At 43.8% G+C, this 19,441-nt stretch overlaps 2 protein-coding genes across 3 annotated transcripts in view; one reads left to right on the top strand and one right to left on the bottom strand.

Annotated features, from left to right (window-relative positions):
- Positions 1-6,237, bottom strand: part of ECPAS (Ecm29 proteasome adaptor and scaffold) — a 56,865-nt gene extending 50,628 nt beyond the window's left edge. Inside the window, exon 1 of one of the 2 annotated variants that reach the window (XM_084225947.1) lies at positions 6,135-6,237. In XM_084225947.1, the coding sequence (XP_084082073.1) occupies positions 6,135-6,156 (22 nt within the window). In that variant the 5' untranslated portion in view covers positions 6,157-6,237. Of the gene's footprint in view, positions 1-5,780; positions 5,878-6,134 lie in introns of those variants that run through there. The other variant, XM_084225946.1, reaches the window with a different exon arrangement.
- A 2,736-nt stretch (positions 6,238-8,973) lies between these two features.
- DNAJC25 (DnaJ heat shock protein family (Hsp40) member C25) lies at positions 8,974-16,707 on the top strand. The gene is made up of 4 exons (XM_084225854.1): positions 8,974-9,348; positions 10,326-10,478; positions 12,384-12,854; positions 15,791-16,707. Exons 1-4 carry the CDS (start codon positions 9,031-9,033, stop codon positions 15,911-15,913), a joined length of 1,065 nt encoding a protein of 354 aa, XP_084081980.1. The 5' UTR covers positions 8,974-9,030; the 3' UTR covers positions 15,914-16,707.
- Positions 16,708-19,441: the final 2,734 nt, after the last annotated feature.

The following is a 19,441-nucleotide window of genomic DNA, read 5'->3' as shown; positions in this document are numbered from 1 at the left end:
AAACCTGTGCTATCTCTGCATTCGTAACATTATTCCTCCTCTGCCAGATGCAGATTAAACATAAACATACCACTTCCAAAATTTCATTTTCTGCTGAGCAAATATGACAGGCAACTGAACAGACAGGGGACAATGAAATTTTACTGTCAAGGAAACTACTGCCAAAACTCTGCAGTGTCTATACAATAAAACTGAAGATATGAGTCAATCTCATTTCAGACAGATTTCACAGACCACTCAGGTTGTCAGCTAGTCAATGTCTCTATAACATAATTTATCTCATGTTTCAATTTTTTAAAAAATCATGACATTTGATTTCTTTTCACCTTCCTTCTTGCGTCATCCTTCCCCCACCCCTCCTATCCCTCCCATCCCAATGAGCCCCCATTCAAGAACCTCCTTGTTGTCTCACTACCACACAGGCAGTAAGGGACTACAGAAGTCACATCCAGCAGCGAAAAGTATTCTAACAATTAATTCCCCTTGGAGCTAGAACTCCAGGAGAGTTCTCAAGCAAGTCGACTGAGGAACTTTCTCAACATGTTCTTTAACACTGCAACAGATCAAAAACAAGTGTAAGAAACACAACCAAAGTTACTTCTAAAGCCATTTGTTTGTTGGTAGTCACTGGACTACGCAGAGACCTTCTCAAAGGCAGAGAAACTGACAGAGCGCATTTTGCACGTGCTCTCAGGAAATGTAGCAATGCACCGAATTGCAAGCATCTGCCCCATTTCCAGCTTCCTCCAACAACCTCTTTTCAAGCAACAACCAGAATGGTGGAAATAATATCAAGAGCAATAATAATAGAACTCAGGGGGAAAAAAGCTACCCCCTTCTTAATGCTGTCTGTGAGATAAGTTTATTACTTTTCTCATACCTCTGCTGCAAAGTCAGTTAAGCCCTAATACCGTCAGCAGATATTCTTCTTTAACCATAATTATAACAAGTCTCTTCAGCCAATTCAAGGATACTGGTCACCTGGATGTCATTAAGAAACTGGCCAGGAGTTTCTCAGAGTACTCTCTCATGCTGCTGATGCAGGCTGTATCCATAGCAGTGAGACAGGAAAACAAAGAGCTATAAAACCTCCCAAGTATTGTACATCAAACATTTCCGCCATGGTTTTTATTCTACTAACAATTAAGACCATTTCTCAAGCTGACAGCATTCATTACAGGAAAGCATAAACACTGGTGATTTAAAGCACTACGCGCAATGGCCCAGGAAAGTAACTGTAGATGAAGTATCTGCATCTCAGATGCTGTGTCCTGACTTCAAGTGTGCTGCAGACCTCCTGGCTGGCATGAGGAAAGTGCCTTCCTTCACAGCCAGCAAACACACCACTGTGCACCAGACATTAAACAAGACAGTTTGCTCGCAATTGGTCTCAATTCCCCACATCATGCATTTCCGAAGTTTTTAAGTACAAAGCTAAAATCTTCTCTATCTGATTTTACAGCCCCTACTACCAACTGAAAAACTGCACAATTGCAATTTTAGGAGCTTATCTGATAGTAGAAATAAGTAAAGCAAGATGTCTAACTTGCTTTACTACATACCAAGGAGCATTGGGGGGCGCAGAAATGACAAAAACTGTTTGGAAAAAGCCTTAGCAGCTGGAGACCAATCTTAGAAACATCATATGTGTGCCACAGCTATGACACTTAGTATTTTACTATGGATTAAAAAACACAACACAACAAAGAATAAGGTACTTGAGTAAAAAAAATGGTAAGTAGATTTACTTTTAAAATACATACAACTAAGTCCATGCAGAATTTGAAACAGTTATTCACATATTTTGGCACAATCACTTCTTTTCTTGCTGCTGTGTAGTATTTTCACAAAAAACGCCAATTTTGTGGCACTTTCTTGAGGGAATAAAGGTATTTACAAGAAGGTAAAGATAAATATGGAAAACTGAACAAAAGTAATTGCAAATGAAGAAGACATTTCCTTTCATTGTACTCTAAAGAAACAAAGGGGCAGAAAAACAAGATATATCTTTGTATCTCTATTTTCAACATCAGTGTCCAATTTGTGTAAACTGACATGGTGTATTTGGAATCTGCAATTCCCAAGTTACCATGGCAATGTAGCTACCTATCTGCGAGAAAATACATGTTTCATTTCTGGTTCTTTCTAATCCCCATTTAAGACTACAAGGAGGAATACAGGTTTCAGCACTTCACAACCTTGCAAAGACAAAAAAGAAAGGAATCGCTTTCAAAACACAGATAATGCATACAAATTCTACAAAAAAACTACACTGACAATAAGACACTAATTTCCAAATCCTGCAATACCATCCATAATAGGGTCAGCATTATTTTTTGTTCAGAAGTGACCAAGTGGTCACCCAAGGTAACAGTAAAACCCCACAGTCTGCTCACAGGAAAAACATGCCCTTTCCTTCCATTTGATAAATACTGACGTGGAGCTCGTCAAAGATAAGTGAGAGAAACACAAGGAGGGGAAAAGGATAAAAATATGGATAAACAGTGAAATAGCTACCTCAATACAGCAAAGAATTCAAAGAGTTTACCCTCATTATTTTAATTACAAAAAAAAAAAAAAAAAAAAAAAAAGCCTGGCTATGCCACTGTATATCTGTATTTTTATCACAGAAATCTCTCAGTTCAGCCAAGCACAGTTCCATTTCAAATCAGTTTCCTCTGGCATTTATAGATATTATGTACAGCACAACAGTTATTCCACACAGACCCCTCAGCAATGCACATTTGTGTAGCAGAGTATCAAGTAAAACACACACCCTTCCTTTTATGAAAACTGACTTAAGAAACTGCTGGGGCTAGGACATGTCAAACTAGCCGTACTTCACAGTTTGACTGTTAACCACAAAACATCTAAAGAACTAAAAAGAGTGTCTGAGTCGTCTGCAAAACAGAGCAGGTCTGTGTATGAAGTCAGAATTTATCTTCACTGTCCTGAGAACTATCAGTTTGACAGATTGGTGGAACTGCTACAAAATAGATAATTTCTACAATGGTTTCAGTAAATCAGATAAAAATCCCTGAGACTCTCCTCTATTACCTGAACACTGTAGAAGCATTACATGCACAAGCAACCCCCCACATTTTCTCCAGGTGGCCCTACATCAAATAAAGAGTTCTGGATGCAAAAGCATTTCAATTTCACCTCTTGGATGGCAGGGGTAGTTTTAGAGGCAGGTTCCTACTAAAGCAAAAGCTCTAACACACCCTTTTGTCTCTCTAGAACTAAGCAATTCTTCATTATTCCACACACAGAATTAAGTTTTCATCTGCTGCGCAACTACTAAAATAGGAGTCAAATTCTTGTTCAAATGTTATTAGACTCTTGGAGAAAATATAACTAGTATGATTATAGCAGCAAAGAGTGAGTCAGGATTTGCTGGTGCTATTCTTGTCTCTACCAGTAACCCCTTGTGTGCCTACAACCAAAAAACTTAAGGGAGCACTTGTATGAACAGGCCAACCACCAGGGTTGTTTTACAAGATTTGACTGAAAAAGGCTAGGAAGACCTGTTGGAGAAGGAATACATTATGTTTTTTTCCCCATTCTATTCTTTCATTTTATAGAAAAGCTTACGTAAAAGCTTGCATAGTACACGAGAACCCATGTTGCAATTTGCAATATTCCAGGCAGAAGTTCTACATTTTAATGGGTGACTACCAAGGCACTACCAATTACTGAAGATTAACTTGCCTTTGTTGCATCTGAACTTTTGTGGCTTTAGGGTCAATTTACTGATTTTGCATTAGTTTTTAAACTGCCATATCTTATGCTGCCCTCAAACAACCTGTCTTCTAAAATGGGAATTATCCTTTACACAGCATTTACACAGAGTTTCCATGTTTGATAGGGGCTAAAGATGAAAGCCTCCTACAGCCATGTGAATATAAAGCAAGAACATGATTTTCCAATCTAAAAGTAACGGTAATTATTTTTGTTAATTCACAGTAATCATCATTCCATAAAAGAAATTATTTCTTTCCAAATATGCTGAAATTTAACTATCTGAATGTACCAAAAGACAGCAAGCCCGCATGGAGGTTTAGTTTCCCTCTCTTTCTCTACATGAAGTCACTCTTTTTTCCATTAGCTTTAATTAATTTTTTATTTAAGATTACTAAGATTATTTAAGAGTACTTTCTATTCAGCGACAAGAGAAATACTGCAAAAAACCCAAACTAAACAAAAACAAATTTCCAAGAAAAGATTCTTCCTCCCACCCAAAGAAAAGTTTTCTAAGCAAACCAGTAAAACTCTCTCAGTTTTGAAGGGTGTCATGGTCAAACAACCTGAATAACATAATTATTAATATGAATTAATAATTACATAATTATTAATATGAATCTCAGTCTAGGGATATTTGTCTTTTTAGCCCAGCTTAAGAGAAAAGGCTGTGTAGCAAGAGGCACATGGCTGAGGACTAATTTTTTGCAGGATCAGACTGGGAGCCTACACAGATATAAACCAAGGAGTCACAAGAAAGAGATCTCACGCTGACTGGTTAAACCAAGGGGAATCACGACAGCATTGTAAATCTAACAACAGAATTTCTTCGATGACAGCAGCAGTAAGAACTTTCATTGTCCTTACATCAATTTATTCCAGGTGTCACTGGAAAAAATATCTTGGCATTTGGGTCCTTCAGTTCTAGGATCAGTACAGGATCAAGATTCTTCTCTACTCCACCATGGGACCCTGGCTACATAAGGGACATTGCCACCATTATCATATCACTCAGCCTAGTTCCAGTAACATCTAACAAACAGCAGAATTAGGATGTTGTCTACACAGAAGATCGCGATTTAAAAAAAAAAAATCAAAAAACCAGCAGCAACAACGAAAAAAATAAACAACAAATGAAGAAACAGCACAGAGAAATTCTTTAGTATTGAAGGCCAATAGTGCTCAAATATGCTCAAAGCATTTCTTCTGCCCTTTCTCTCTGACGACTGCCAAGTACTATTTCAGGGCAACCAAAGGCCCTCTCATTTGGCTGAGTCATATGCTATCTAGCTATTAACTCTTCACAGATAAGAACCATCTTGATGCCAGGCCAGGAAAAGCAAGGGAAGAAAAACCGCTTTTTTTGAAGTTCCATAAGCTTCTCCAAAGAGCAGCTGATGGGTTGCTTTCCCAGAGTCTCTGAGAAAGGGTTTTGGAGGTGACAAGAAGGCAGGGCCGAGCTCCGCTGTCTCGAAATCTCGGCGGCAGCGGCACCTCCGGTCATGTGCCGAGCGCCGCAGGGGCGGCCGCGATGCGCTCTCGTACCCACCGCCCGGCACAGCGCCTCAGGGGGCCGGGTGAACGCGCCCCTGGACGTGTCAGCCGGTGTTGTGTTCACACCGCTGCTGTGGCTCAAACACGGCACTCGCACAAGGCAGGGCGAGAGCACCGACGAGCAGAGGCGCTGCCGCTAGTGCCCGTACAGGAGCGGTGGGCGGAGGCCGCTCCTCCGGAGCCGGTGGTCCCAGCAACCCCTAGCTCCGTTCCTGCCAGGACCCGCCGCTACCTCCCCGCAAGGTCACGCAGCCGGCGTGTCCCCGGAGGGGCCGGAGATGCGGGAGGTGCCGCTGCTCCCGGTTTCCGCTTCCCGAGATGGCCTCCCACGGCTAGTCCGGCTCCGCTACCGTCACCGCCCGGCCGAGCCGGGGGCCGAGCCCCACCGCAGAGGAGACCCGCTGCCGGGAAACCCCGGGTCGCTCGCCCGCCCGCCCACCTGCCCGCCAGCCCCCGCTGCACGTCCCTGCGCCGCGAGCACTTACTGAGCTCGTCCTGGGCGGCCGCGGCCATGTTGCCGGCTGGGGAGGGAAGGGAGGCGGCGAGAGACGCCCCGCGCCTCCCACCCCTCTCCGGCACCGGCACCGGGCCGGCGGCCGCGTCTCTTCTTCTCCTCCTCCTCCCCCTCCTCCCTCTCCACCTCTTCCACCCCCTCCTCCTCCTGCTCCCAGTGGCTCCCCTCGACAGTGGCAAGCTCCTGCTCTTCTGTCACCGCCAGTTTATATTTAGAGAGAGCTGCCGTCCCCACCGCCCGCCCCCGTCGCGTACACGGCCCGGCCCCGCCGCCACCGCCCCGCCCGGCGGGCCCCGAGGAGGAGGTTTACGGGGGCAGCACTGACCGGAGTCCGCGCTGACCTCCATGGCGGCCGCGCCGGCTCCGCGCTCGGCACGGCGGCGCAGGGATGGGACGGGACGGGAGGGCGTAGAGCGCCCCCGCGCGGCCGTGAGTGCACTAGCAGGAGGAGGGCGGATAGCCCCGCCCACAGCCGGGAAAGGCCCCGCCCACTGAGTGGCAAGGCCCCACCCCCCCGCCGGCGCTGCCGAGCCGCTATTCCAAAGCTATTTCCCGAAAGGATAAAGCAGCTCCGTAGACCTCCCCCCCTGCCGTTGTGGGGTTACTCAGAGAGGCCACCACACCGCGTCTTTCTCCCATACTCTGCCATGCCATGTGTGATCTCTGTGAGGAGCGCCTTGGCAACATGCCCCAGCCTAGGCGTCGCTGGGGCACTTCTGGCAGCGGACGTGGCGCCCGCTCCCACCTCCCTTCCTGCTTCCTGCACGCGGAACGGGGGCAGCTGGTGACTTCTCCCGAAAGCTCCAGGGCCAGTCCCGAGGCAGACGTGAGTTCTAGCGACAGGTGTCAGAGGACTAGCTTGTTTCTCGAGTCGGGAAAAAAAAGGTGACAAAGGCTTTCGTGCACCATTTTTTGCTATATCTGTGCAATGTTTCTGGCTGAGCTGGAGTTCATTTCCCCCACAGCAGCCCTCACCTTGCTGCACTTTGCATCAATAGTTGGAAAGGTGCTGATAACACACCGGTGTTTTGGCTATTGCTGAGCAGCACTGGCACAGCATCAGCGCTGTCTCTCCAACATTCCTCCCTCCGTCAAGGGGGCTGGGGGTGGACAAGATCCTGGGAGGGGACACAACCAAGCCAGCTGACCCAAACTGCCCAAAGCCATACCCCATAGCATATGATGTCAGCTCAGAGATAAAAGCTGAAGAAGAAAGGAGGAACAGGGGGCATTTTTTACAGTGTTTGCATTCCAAAGCAATCTCCACAATCCTGAAGTCCCACTCCCCAGGAAATGGCCAGATATGGCTTATGAATGGGAAGAATAAAATTATTTTCTTCCTCTTTGCTTATGTGTGCATAAATTTTCACTTTTGCTTCAGTAAACTGCCTGATCTCAACCAACAAGTCGTTTTCCATCTTATTCTCTCTCTCTCCCATCCAGCTGAGAAGGGGAAGTGATAGAGCAGCTTGGTGGGCACTAGCCACCCAGCCCAGGTCAATGCACCACAACTTTTTAAGGTCATGGTCTGGCTGAGCTGTTGACTCACAGCCTCCAGTGCTGAGATGCTGGGCTCTAACGAGTAATGAGCGGCAAAGAGATGGCCTTTTTTTTTTTTTTTTTTTTTGAGGAAGTAGATTTGGGACCCATCTACAACTGATGGAAATTATAAGCATTTATTATCACAGAAAGGAGACAGGCAGAGTAGGAGACAAGCCACATGGGAGGCACACTCATTTCTAGCTTTAAGAACAGCACATGATCTCTGATGAGCTGAGCATTTTTGTGAATATTTGCAGCATCAAGCCCATATGCTTTCCTATGGGAAAAAAAGGTGAAACACTGAGGTGATGTTCCTGCTGGTTACACCAGAGCAGAGATGTAATCCTCCTGTCCAGGAGAAGTCTTCAGGTATGGGACATCACAGGTGGCAGACCTGGTGTCAAACCCACCATTTCAGGGAGCTGTGCATACAGAATCACTCAGAATCACAGAATCAGTCAGGCTGGAAGGATATTTGGTCCAACTCTCTGCTCAAGCAGGGCTACACTAGAGGACATGGCACAGGATTGCATCCAGACAGTTCTTGAATCTCTCACGTGAGGGAGACTCCGCAACCTCTTTGGGCAATCGTTCCAGTGTGCAGTCACCCGCCCAGTAAAGAAATTCTTCTTCATGTCCAGGTGGAACCTTGTCACCCTCACTTAGGATACTTCTAGACATAGATGAGGTTACCATCAATTGTGCCTTTGGGCAGCAGCAGCAGGAGGAGTGTTCTCCATGATTCCGTGCCATAGAGGTGGTGCACCAGACAGTTCCCAACGTGGAGCCAGTTAAATTTTGTTGGACCCTCCATGACAGGTGGTCAGACCCTGAGCTCTGCCAGGAGCAAGCCTAAACCAGGCACAGGCAGTACTTCAAAAGTTTCTCTCCTGGAAGATCACCCACTCCAATCCCCCCGCCAAGCCAAAATCACATGGTACAGGAAAGTGTTCAAGTAGGCTTTGAATACCCCCAGACAGGGAGACTCTGTGACTTCCCTGAGCAGCCTGTCCCAGTGCTCTGTCACTCTCAATGTTCCTCCTTTTGTTGAGGTGAAACTTCGTGTGTTATGGCCTTTGCTCCTCATACTATCGGTGAGAACCACTAAAAAGTTTGGCACCACCCTCCTGGCATCTGCCTTTGAGATATTTATATGTGTTAATGAAATCCCCTCTCAGTCGTCTCTTCTCCACACTGAACAGGCCCAGCTCCTGCACTCTCCTCATGATGGAGATGCTTCAGACCACAAATCACCTTTCTGGCCCCCTCTTGACCCCTTCCAGTATCTCCGTGTCTTTCTTGAGCTGCGGAGCTCAGAGTTGAACACAGCAGATCAGATATGGCCTCACCAGGGCTGAGTACAGGGGGCAGGATCACCTCATTGACCTGCCGGCAGTGCTCTTCCGAATGCATCCCAGGATTCCGCTGGCGTGGGTGCAACGCAAGGGCACACCGCCGGCTGGAAGAACGGGCCGGCAGCAGCCTGTGAGAAATCGGGGACAAAGGACCGGTCTTAGCGCTCGGCGCCTCGAGCAGGCCGCGCTGCCTCTCCCCGCCACCCCCGAGCGCGGCCTCTGTCGCGACCCGCCCCCTGTCGCGCCCCCGCCCTCCCGCGCCGGCCCCGCCGCCGGCCGCGCGCACGGCGCGGAGTGCGGCCCGGCCCCGGCGGCGGCGGAGCAATGGCGGCGGCGGCGGCGGCGGCGCGGTGGTGTCCGGGCGGACGGTGGGCGCTGTGCCTGTGCCTGTGCGCGGCGCTGCTGCCGCGCCCGGCACGGGGCCTCACCGACCGCCTCTACTGCGGCCGCCGAGTCTGCTACGAGGTGCTGGGCGTCAGCCGACAGGCCAGCAAGGCGGAGATTGCCCGCGCCTACCGGCAGCTCGCGCGGCAGTACCACCCCGACCGCTACCGCGGGGAGCCCGCGGGCGGCGAGGGCAGCGGGGCGCAGGCGGCGCACGAGAAGTTCCTGCTCATCGCCGCCGCCTACGAGACCCTCAAGGTGAGAGAGCGGGACCGCCGCCGCGGCCGGAGCCGCTCCGGTAAGCAGTCAGGGAGGGGAGGAGAAACACCCCGAAAAATCCTCCTTCCGTAGCTAGCTCGAGAGTGCGGGAAGGAGGATGAAGTGCTCTTGAAGATCCTTCTGTGTCTGTTATTTTCAAATTGATTTATTTATCTATTTTATTTGTAACGAACCGACGAGGCTTTATCTTGGAGGTATACCTTTAAAAGTAGCAGTGACTCGAGTAGCATATGGGATCTGTAAGGGAAGGCTTCTCAGGGCAAAGCATGTGTGACTTGGCAAAGATGGAACCCAGGAATGGAAGAAGGAGACGTGTAAGTGTTTTAAGGCTTCAAGGGATTAGAAAAGGGAACTTTTTTTTTTTTTGCGGGGGGGGGAAGAGGGGGATGGAGTTTGAAAGGAATTCACTTGAGCCTGGCAAAATTATATTTCCCATCCTGCAATTACTGCTTTTGGAGGAAAATGATGAAAAACTCAGAAAACATGAGAACAGTAGTGAGGTTGTGAATTGGCCTTCCATTGGATAGATTCCATAGCCCTGTAAACTAATTCTTTTAAGTTTTGTAAAACAATTTCCTAATAGGTTCTTCGTCTGAAAATCTTTTCCCGAGCAATACTTATTAACTCCAGTCCAGCTGAACTTCCCATTCTGAAGTTAAACAGCTTACTGTGTGGACTTTAGTTGCTTGTCTGTTTTCTACTTTTAAATGCATTTGCACAGTGCCTGCTTATTCATTTTATGACTAAACATATCATATGTGCATGGGCAGATAAGTGTGATAACAAATTAATAGAGAATATGAGAAAACGACAAATTTCCTCTATGTTTCATACTCCCTCAGGCTGCCGCCAATTTTACAGAAGCATGGTCCTTAATGAGATGTAAAACACATGTACAATAGAGCAAGTGAAAGCCGGAATTTAAACCTGAATGAGTTTTTCATGTCATCCTGCAGGATGAAGAGACACGTAAAGATTATGACTACATGCTGGATCATCCTGAGGAGTATTACAGGCATTACTACCACTACTACCGCAGGAGACTGGCACCTAAAGTAGATGTCACAATAGTGATCCTAGTTACAGTGTGTGCCATCTCCGTGTTTCAGGTAAAATTTCACATTTACATCATACTGCTCTGTGAGTTTCTGAACAAGAAGAGAAGTAGCGGCAGCTCTCATAACGTGCCATTTAATAAAAAGTGTCAGTGAGGAGCCCGGTTCCTCTGTGCTATGGTTCAGGTCTGTGTGGTGTCCATAAAAATCCTGAAGTCAGGAGGTACTTAGCAGATTTTTGACTGCCCTTGGTACCTTGAACAAAGGTAGAAATTAGAGATTTAATTTTGTTGAGACAAGGTCCATCTTTTCTGAAGAATTTACTCAGTTCTTCCTGTCAGGCTCAGAGTAGCTCATGCAGGATAGTGCCCCAAATAACGTCAGTTTGTCAAGATGCATAAGTAAATAAAAAAAAAGCAAAACAGACTAGCAAACTGAATTCAAGACTCAATTCAGATGGTAGAACTGAAGATCAGGAGTTTACTAAACTTGCATGAATCTCGCATTGTGTGGTGTATTTTAAACACCGCATTGATGAAGTCAAGAGAGAATCAAATTCAGTTCAGGAAAGTTTACTCTGAAGGTGGTAGATCCAAGGCCAGGAAAAGCCCCTGTAGATGAAAAAGCTTGTGCTGTTGCTGACAAGAGGACAAAAGTGCACAACTTCTTTTTAGAATCTTTTAAATCACTGGTTCAAAACATCATTAAAAATACCCAAGACGTGTAAGAAATGAAGATACAGCTTATGCTGTGGTGCAGGTAGCTCAATGTTTAGTGGGGGAATGTTTATTGGAAGTTAGAGTAAAAAGTATGTTGATCAGAATTTGAGAACTTGCAATAATAAATTATGATGGCATATTCAGCCAAATATCTAATTTATCTTCAGATTTAGTAGTGGCAATGTTTCATTTCACATCTTATTTCTTATTTTGTCTGTAAGTGCAGACACTCACTTTCCTGGAGTCCCAACTGCAAAATGCTTCTAAATTCAGTGTAAGCATCTGTGTAAACTGGTTTGCCCATCTTGCTTTCAGTTGTTTCTGCTCCTTGGCCTTTGCTAAGGTTGTAATAATGAGTTTATGTCTGTGCTTGGTCTTGGTAAACGGTGGGAGATGCGTCATGGTTAAAAAAGTTGCATCAGTGAAATATGCTAGGATGTCCCAAGAATGAAAGTGAGCTGCTAACTTTGCCTGTGTAGTTTCTTCCATGTTTTCCATGCCTCATCTCAGGTCATTTACAAGATGCTAGACGTGAATCACCTCTCAGCTACTCTTTGTGTTTCTTCTGTCTTCAGAAGGAAGCATTGTCAGGGTTGTGCTGTACAGGGCTAGGAGTTGGATTTGATGATCCTTGTGGGTCTCTTCCAATTCAGGATGTTCTATGATTCTGTGTTCATCCAGGCAGTAAATTTCCGGTTTGTTGTCTGGGGCTTTTTTTCCCCCACTTCCTTGAAATCCAGAGGGCAGCTTGAGATCAGAGAGTATGTTGAGTCTTGTAAAGTGGACACTGCCAGACTAATGAGATTGTCACATACTTAGTCGATGTTCAGTGAACTGTTTTAAATGGGTAACAATTTTATACTTAAATATTCGTATACTAGGTCCTATATTTATAAGAGGGACTTCTGAGAATGGCTGGCACAGCCTGGTATTAACTTGCAGGGGATTGCCATCTGCTCAGGAACAAAACTGTTCAGAACAGTGTCTGCTTGGCCTTCCTTGTCATCATGAATTGCTTTGAGATACACTTGTATACATCCATTTTCCAGGTGCTTCACTGAGTCTGGGGGGATAACTTCTGTGATGCCACAGAAGTACTGTTAGCTTCACTTTTTACCCTCACTGTAGTGTAACTGTGGTTAAAAGTGTGTTACAGCATTACTTCTTCCTGGCAAACCACCAGATGGGAATGTGTCTGTATTAAAACATGGTTTTTACTTTTACTATTCTTAAATTACAGTTCTTCAGCTGGTGGAGTAGTTACAATGAAGCTATCAACTACTTAGCATCTGTGCCAAAATACCGTATACAAGCTACTGAGATTGCCAGGCAACAAGGTTTACTCAACAAGACTAAAGAAAAAGGCAAGAACAGGCGGTCTAAAGAAGAAATTCGTGAAGAGGAGGAAGAAATTATCAAAGACATTATTAAAAATAAAATAGATATAAAGGGTGGTTATCAGAAGCCCAAAATATATGATATCCTCCTATTTCAGATCCTTCTTGCTCCTTTTTACTGGTGCAAGTACATCGTTTGGTACTGTTGGTGGATTTATTGTTTCACTATTAAAGGGCAAGAGTATGGTGTGGAAGAGAAGTTGTACATCATACGAAGGTACATGAAAATGTCTCAGTCGCAGTTTGACAGCCTGGAAGATCATCAGAAAGAGACCTTTCTTGAACGGCAGCTTTGGATACGAGAAAACTATGAGGTGGGTAGCAATACTGAAATTGGCTAGGAAATAAGCTTTCTAACACAACTTGAAGTATTAGAAAGCAGGCATTCTTTATTACAGCTCTGGACACACCCCAAGCATATGTCCTCTAATCAAATGTGTGTCGTGAAACTTTACAGTGGGGTATTTATACCATCATGATCATACATATTCATTACAATATACTTTCTAGCTTATACATAAACATCACTTTTCCTAGAGCTAATTTGCATGCATCTAAGTCCTGCTGGAAGTTCTTTTATGATTCTAGAGGCTTGTCTGAAGGAGTCTGTGATGAGTGAGTGTGATGAGAGTCTATTGACTGAGTGCTTCAATTTTTCAGGTGTCCTTTCCTTGAACTTTTTCTTTCGGCACATGCTGCTGCTTCTTGTTACATGCAAAAACACCACTGTGTTCCTTATTATCAGTTCATCCACTGGTTCCAGGTACTTCTACGTACCTTTATCTTTTTTGTTAATTACTCTTTAAGGTATCCAGCAGCTTCAGGGAAACTGAAGATCTCTTCTCTATGTTATTTATCAGTAGTTTTTTTGGTGAAAAAAACTAATGTTGGTTATCCAGCAGTCCCAGAGCAGTAATAACAGTGTGCTATTATGGTAGGTTGAAGACTATTATCTGTTCTCCAAGCACTAATAATTTTTAATAAGAATTACCCAGATTGTCCAAAACTCCCATTTCATCAGTCTTTTAAGCTGTTAATTCCTAGCTCAGACTGTTTTGATTATTTGTTTGTTATTGATTTGGTTTCTTTTTCCCATCTGTCCTTTCATAGTTCTTTGGCCTGTGGTGAGTCATAGACTGTTCTTGCAGTGCTGTATACCTATTCAAGTAGGAATGGCATAAAAACCACCATTAGGCACAACTTCTACTCTTGCCCGTGGATAGTCATTAAATTAATAGTCAATACTAGATAGTCACTGTGTAATTTTTAAAAGTCAGTGAGAGCAGAGAAAGAATATTCGCCACACCATGGAATTTGCAGTCCCGAATTATTTGGGATGCTGTGGCATGGCAGGCTGACAAAACCCTTCTGTTATTCCACAGCGGTGCATCTGTGGGCCATTTAGATGGGAGGTTTCTAAAGAAAAACATGAGACCATGAACTTAGTCTGCTTAAGGGGAAAAAGAGTTGGTGCTGCTGTTCTGCATATGCTGGGAAAGAGATGGGGATGATGGCAGGACAGCGAAGATAAGAGTGTTTTCTAGCAAACCCATCCTAACTGAGCACATAAACATACCTGGCAGCTAATCCTTTCCTTACATTAACACCTATTTCACCATTTTCATCTTCAAGTTTGTAGACTAATCTACCCCTGCCTGCTTTTGAAGAAACATCTGGAAGTCCAAAGACTGAGTAATGCGGCTAGTTAAAGCAGATGTTAATGTGGAAAAAGATTGGATGGACGTCCTGTAGTAGAGAAAAATGGCCCTGGTTTCTCATCCATGCAGTTTTTAACTAAGGATGTTTTGGTCACTGAATGTGAAAGAACTGTATTTGCCACAGGTGAAGTCTTTTTAGTTCACACTTGTCTCCTGTGGGGGCCAGAAGTTCATTTTCCCTGACAAATAGATGACAACTGCACCTGTATAGTAATATTTATTCAATATACTTTGCACTTTGTAACTTTCTGAAAAGGAAATGGTGTCTTTGTAGGTAATTGCTTTAATAAGTTTTACCTGGTCACTTGTATGCATTGAAGTTTTTAGTCTCTGCTGTGCCGTTTGGTCATGAGTTCATCAATAGTTGTAGAAGGTGGTAGAAGAGGATTTTTTTGAAGCCACCTGGACTCCTGCTCATTCCACTTATTACTGGAAATGTAGAATAATCATGCTTTATTCTGTTCTTGTGCTAGCTGTGCTTTTGTGTACCACTGCCATATCCTTACTTGAAACATAGTGATGTATTTTCTAGGCTGAAAAATAATGCTGTAGTGTTTCTCCCCAAAAGCTTCATCACTGGAAATGTCTATCTACATATTCAGTTTTCCATTACTTTAGGAAGGGAAAGACCAGGAATTCAATACACAGGGCTCCACAATATTTTTACTGTTTCCTAATGGTTCTTAAAACCTTTATGACCGCTGAGGATTGAGTTTGTGTATTCATGTAGCCATCTATAAAATATTTTTTAAATCTTGTTCGTTCATAGTGGAACTCTAAATTTAATTGGCCTTTGAGTCAGATTAAGTCATGTGACACTGAGATTATAAAATCATGGATGGTTTTGAGATTTATGCTGGCTGCATCTACATAAACTGCCTTCCAGAATAAAAATGCAGATACCGTTGCATTTTTGTGGCTTGCTTTTTTTTTTTTTAAGATTGACTTTGCTGGTAAAAGTTGATTCCATTGCAGTGATGGAATATTTCTTGACAGAATATAATTGTTTATCTTTTGCTACTGTAAATACTGGATGCAGAGATATTTGAGATATTCTCAACTTTCTTGTGAACCTTACTTGGGAAGAAAAAGTTCCATTGTGGTATTCTGTTAGATGATGACTTTGAAAAGGGAGAACAACTAAAATGAGGAGCTGAACAGCTGGATTGAATAGCATGTGTGCTAAAAGGGACTCACAGGGTAGCTTTTCAGAACATGAGCAGTTGCTTAGTGTGTATTTTGTAGAATTCATTGAGCATCTACTTTTCTAGCAAAAAAAATGTTTTGGAGCTAACAGGAAGGTTGTTCTGCTCTCAGCAAAAACACAAAGCATCTTGGGCAGTAAGTAGTTGGCTCTTGGGCTGCAGGTGCTCCAACACTTTGTGTTGGTCAGGATCTGCTTCTGCACTGCACTCCAGTCTTTTGAAAGAACAATAAGCTGGCAAACTATTGAAGAATAAACTTAGACCGCACTTGAGGCTCAGTTAAGCTGTTTCTTCATCCTTATTAAAAACTTCTCTCTGTCTTACCAGGTGTATAAACGAGAACAAGAGGAGGAGTTAAAGAAGAAGATGGCCATGGATCCCCGATGGAAGAGATACCGGCGGTGGATGAAAAATGAAGGTCCTGGAAGACTGACTTTTATTGATGATTGAAAGTTGCTGAACAAAATGTGTGCTATTGCTGAAAGTGATTTGCAAAACTTCTCATTACATCATTCAGAGTTTTGTCTGCTGTGGCTTAGCAGTGATCTAAAACTCAGGAACTATTACATCAGGCGGAAGCATAATACAGGTTTACCATTTTTATAAATCAGACCTATTAAAACAGGCTCAGCCTAATGTATATATGCCATTTACTTGGGGATATCAGTGTGGAATTCATTATTCCAAACAATGTATTTTTGCTAGATACTTCATATTCATCATCAATGAAACCCTAACTCTAGTCTTTCTGAAAATGTTTTTTGTTCAAACTTTGACAAGTCCCAGTTTTCCTCTTTAAGCTGAAGGGTCTCTACAAGGGAAAACTGAAAATGCTTATAAAGGATTCTGAAGCAAGGGCCATTTTCTGTTTTCCTCTCTTTCTCCCTACTTTTCAATCTAATTTCTAAGATGCCAAATTGGTTGTTTTTCATGTAAACAATATGGGGATTATACAAGACTACTGCTATTCCTGCTTCATTTGGAAATGGATTTTATTCTTTGTGGGAATAAATGATGCATGATTGATCATCATTGTGATGCAAGCAAGCCTTAATTCTTTGTTCTACAGAGTAGTTAATGCAACAGTATGCTTGGATATTTTGTTGGTTTTCATCTTGTACATTGGATTATACCTGCTTGTTCAGAACAAGTATACCAGTGAATATTAGTTTATTAAATGTGACATTTCTTTCACCAAAGTACTGGTTAAAGAGAAAAATGACCCTTTTGTTAAAAAGGGCAATTTTGATGCCTTATGTAAATAAAAGTTTATATATGCAGACTTAATTAGTATTAAATTCTAAATCTTAAGTATTCATTACATTTATCTCTTCTGATCAGACCTCTGAGTACTTAGAATAAATAATGCATAACAGCAGTCTGTGGTTTGCTCTGTAACAACCCAGGTCAGAGAGTTTCTGTGATTTGCTGGTAGAAGGGATTCTGCTACCTTATTCCTCTTCAGTAATTTTAGTGGGGAAGCAAAGATGGGAGCATAGTCTCTCTCCTGTCATCATACTTTTAAAATAGAGTTCTTTGGAACGAAACTGCTGAAAAGAGAGCCTTGTTAGCTGCCTTCTGTGGAGATTGGTTCTGGAAGCACAGGTCTTGAACTTGCTACTCCTGACCTTTCGCACATTTTTGAAGTGTAGTTTCAGTTTTCTGTTTAAAATAACATATTAAAAACGTGTTGTAGTTTTGCACAGCTGGAGATGCCCAGTTAGAGATGAAACACCTTGTAACCGCTTATTCAACTTTCTGCTCTTTTCCCCCCACGGTGGTAGAATGGGGATGAGAGTCAAAGTAAAACTTACATGTTGAGATGAGAACAGTTTAATAATTGAAAATACAGTAAAATACAATAATAATGGGAAATAATAAAACAAAAAAGTGATACATGATGCAATTGCTCACCAGCCACTGACATGCCAGACTCGCATTCTGGACCCAGATCTGCTGGCCTTCTGGGTAACCCTGCAGTTTAAATACCAGACATGATGTTTTCTGGTGTGGAATATCTGTTTGGTTAGTTTAGGTCAATTGTCCCAGCTGTCCTCCTTCCCAGTTTGTTTTTTTTTTGGTATCTTATCACTGGCAGACCATGAGACAAGGAGGGAAAAAGTCCTTGACTTTGGATAAACACTACTTAGCAAAAACCAAAATATCGCTATGTTATCAACACCATTCTCATTCTAAATCCAAAACACAGCACTGCAGCAGCTACTGAGAAGAAATTACCGTAGCTCTAATCACGACAATACCCACTGCTTATTCCATATTATCTGCATTATTGGGGAGTGTCAAATTTCACACTCCCCAATATCCCATCACCTTTCCTATTTATCTCTTTTAATAGATATACAAACATTCTTTTAGTCAATAGAACACTCTGTTAAGTGTTCATAAAACATCCACACAATTAAAAGAAAAAGTTTGTTGACCTCATTTAATCCATGACTTTGGCCTTCATCCTTGGTAAGAGTCTTTCGAGCAGAAAAGATGTTATGAGGTGTTGGTTTGTTGCATGCTGTACATTTGAGCCAGTTCTGATCCCGGTATTGCTGCACTTGGTGGTTTTATCAAAGTTCGTTTTTGTGAGTGTGATGATCAGAGGGAAGTCAGGCTCAGATCCCCAGAACAGTTGTGATTAGGATAGATGCCATGAGGTGCTCTGTGAGGTGATACACATGTACCTATTATTACTGCTTCTACCCACAGAAGTGGTAATATAGTGATGAACATCACACAATTTAACTCATTGTCTATTTTCATGTAAAATCAAATTGCCTTGAAGCACACGCAAGACTTCCCCATTCTCCAGCATTATCCACCAAGTGCGCTTGGGTCCTTGAGCAAAAGCAATCCCTCAGATGGGTTTGCCTTTGCCTGGGCAAGAATAACCCAGACCATTTTCCCCAGCATGTTTTTAGTATACACTACAGGAAATTTATCCCCTTCTACACCACAAAAAACTTTGGGCAGGGCCAGCCTGGCTGGCAGATCCTCTGGTATCTAACCAGGTGGCCTTTGCTAAATGTTTATCCCAGCATTTGAATGTCCCACTACCCATTGCTCTCAGTGTAGTCTTTAACAGTCCATTACATAATTTGTTCTTTCCAGAGGCTGGTGCACGTTAGGGAATGATGCATCTACTCAATGCCATGTTCTTTTGCCCAAATGTCTATGAGGACTTTTAGGAAGGAAGTTCCACTGTCTGATTCAGATCTTTCTAGGGTGCCATTTTGCCACAGGACTTGCTTTTCCAGGCACAAATGGTGTTCCAGGCAATGGCATGAGGCACAGTGCACGTCCCCAGCCATCCGGTGGCTGCTTCCACCACTGTAAGCACATGGCACTTGCCATCACAGATTTAGGGGGGTATGATATGGTCAATCCGCCAGGCCGCCCCATATTTATACTTCAGGCATATCCTCCATACCAAAGAGGCTTTACCCGCCTGGCCTGCTTCATGGCAGCTCATGTTTCACATTCATGGATAATCTGTGTCCTTGGTCAAGTCCACCTCTCAATCCCAAACCCATCTCTATGTTGCATCTCTTCCTTGGCGTCCCAAGATGTCATGGGCCCACCAAGCTAGAAATAGTTTACCCTTGAGTTGCCAGTCCAGGTCCACCTGAGGCTCCTGAGTCCTGGAAGCCTGATCCACCTGCTGGTTATTCTGATGTTCTTCAGCGGCCCAGCGCTTGGGTACATGATGCACCTTCACAACCAGGCTCTCCATCTCAGCAGCAATATCTTGCCACAATGCAGCAGCTCAGATGGGTTTACCCCTACGCTGCCAATTATTCTGCTTCCATTACTGCAACTGCCGCCGCAGGGCACCTGTGAATCAGTATAAAGCATTGGACGTTTCTCTCATTCAGCAATGTCTAAGGCCAGCTGGATGGCTTTCAATTCTGCAAACTGACTCAATTCACCTTCTCCTTCAGCAGTTTCTGCAACTTGTTGTGGGGGACT

Source organism: Fringilla coelebs (assembly GCF_963513975.1).
Source record: "Fringilla coelebs genome assembly, chromosome: Z".
NCBI classification, from domain to species: Eukaryota; Metazoa; Chordata; class Aves; order Passeriformes; family Fringillidae; genus Fringilla; species Fringilla coelebs.
The sequence above is the reverse complement of the archived record's forward strand: the minus strand, read 5'-3'. Positions and strand labels throughout refer to the sequence as shown.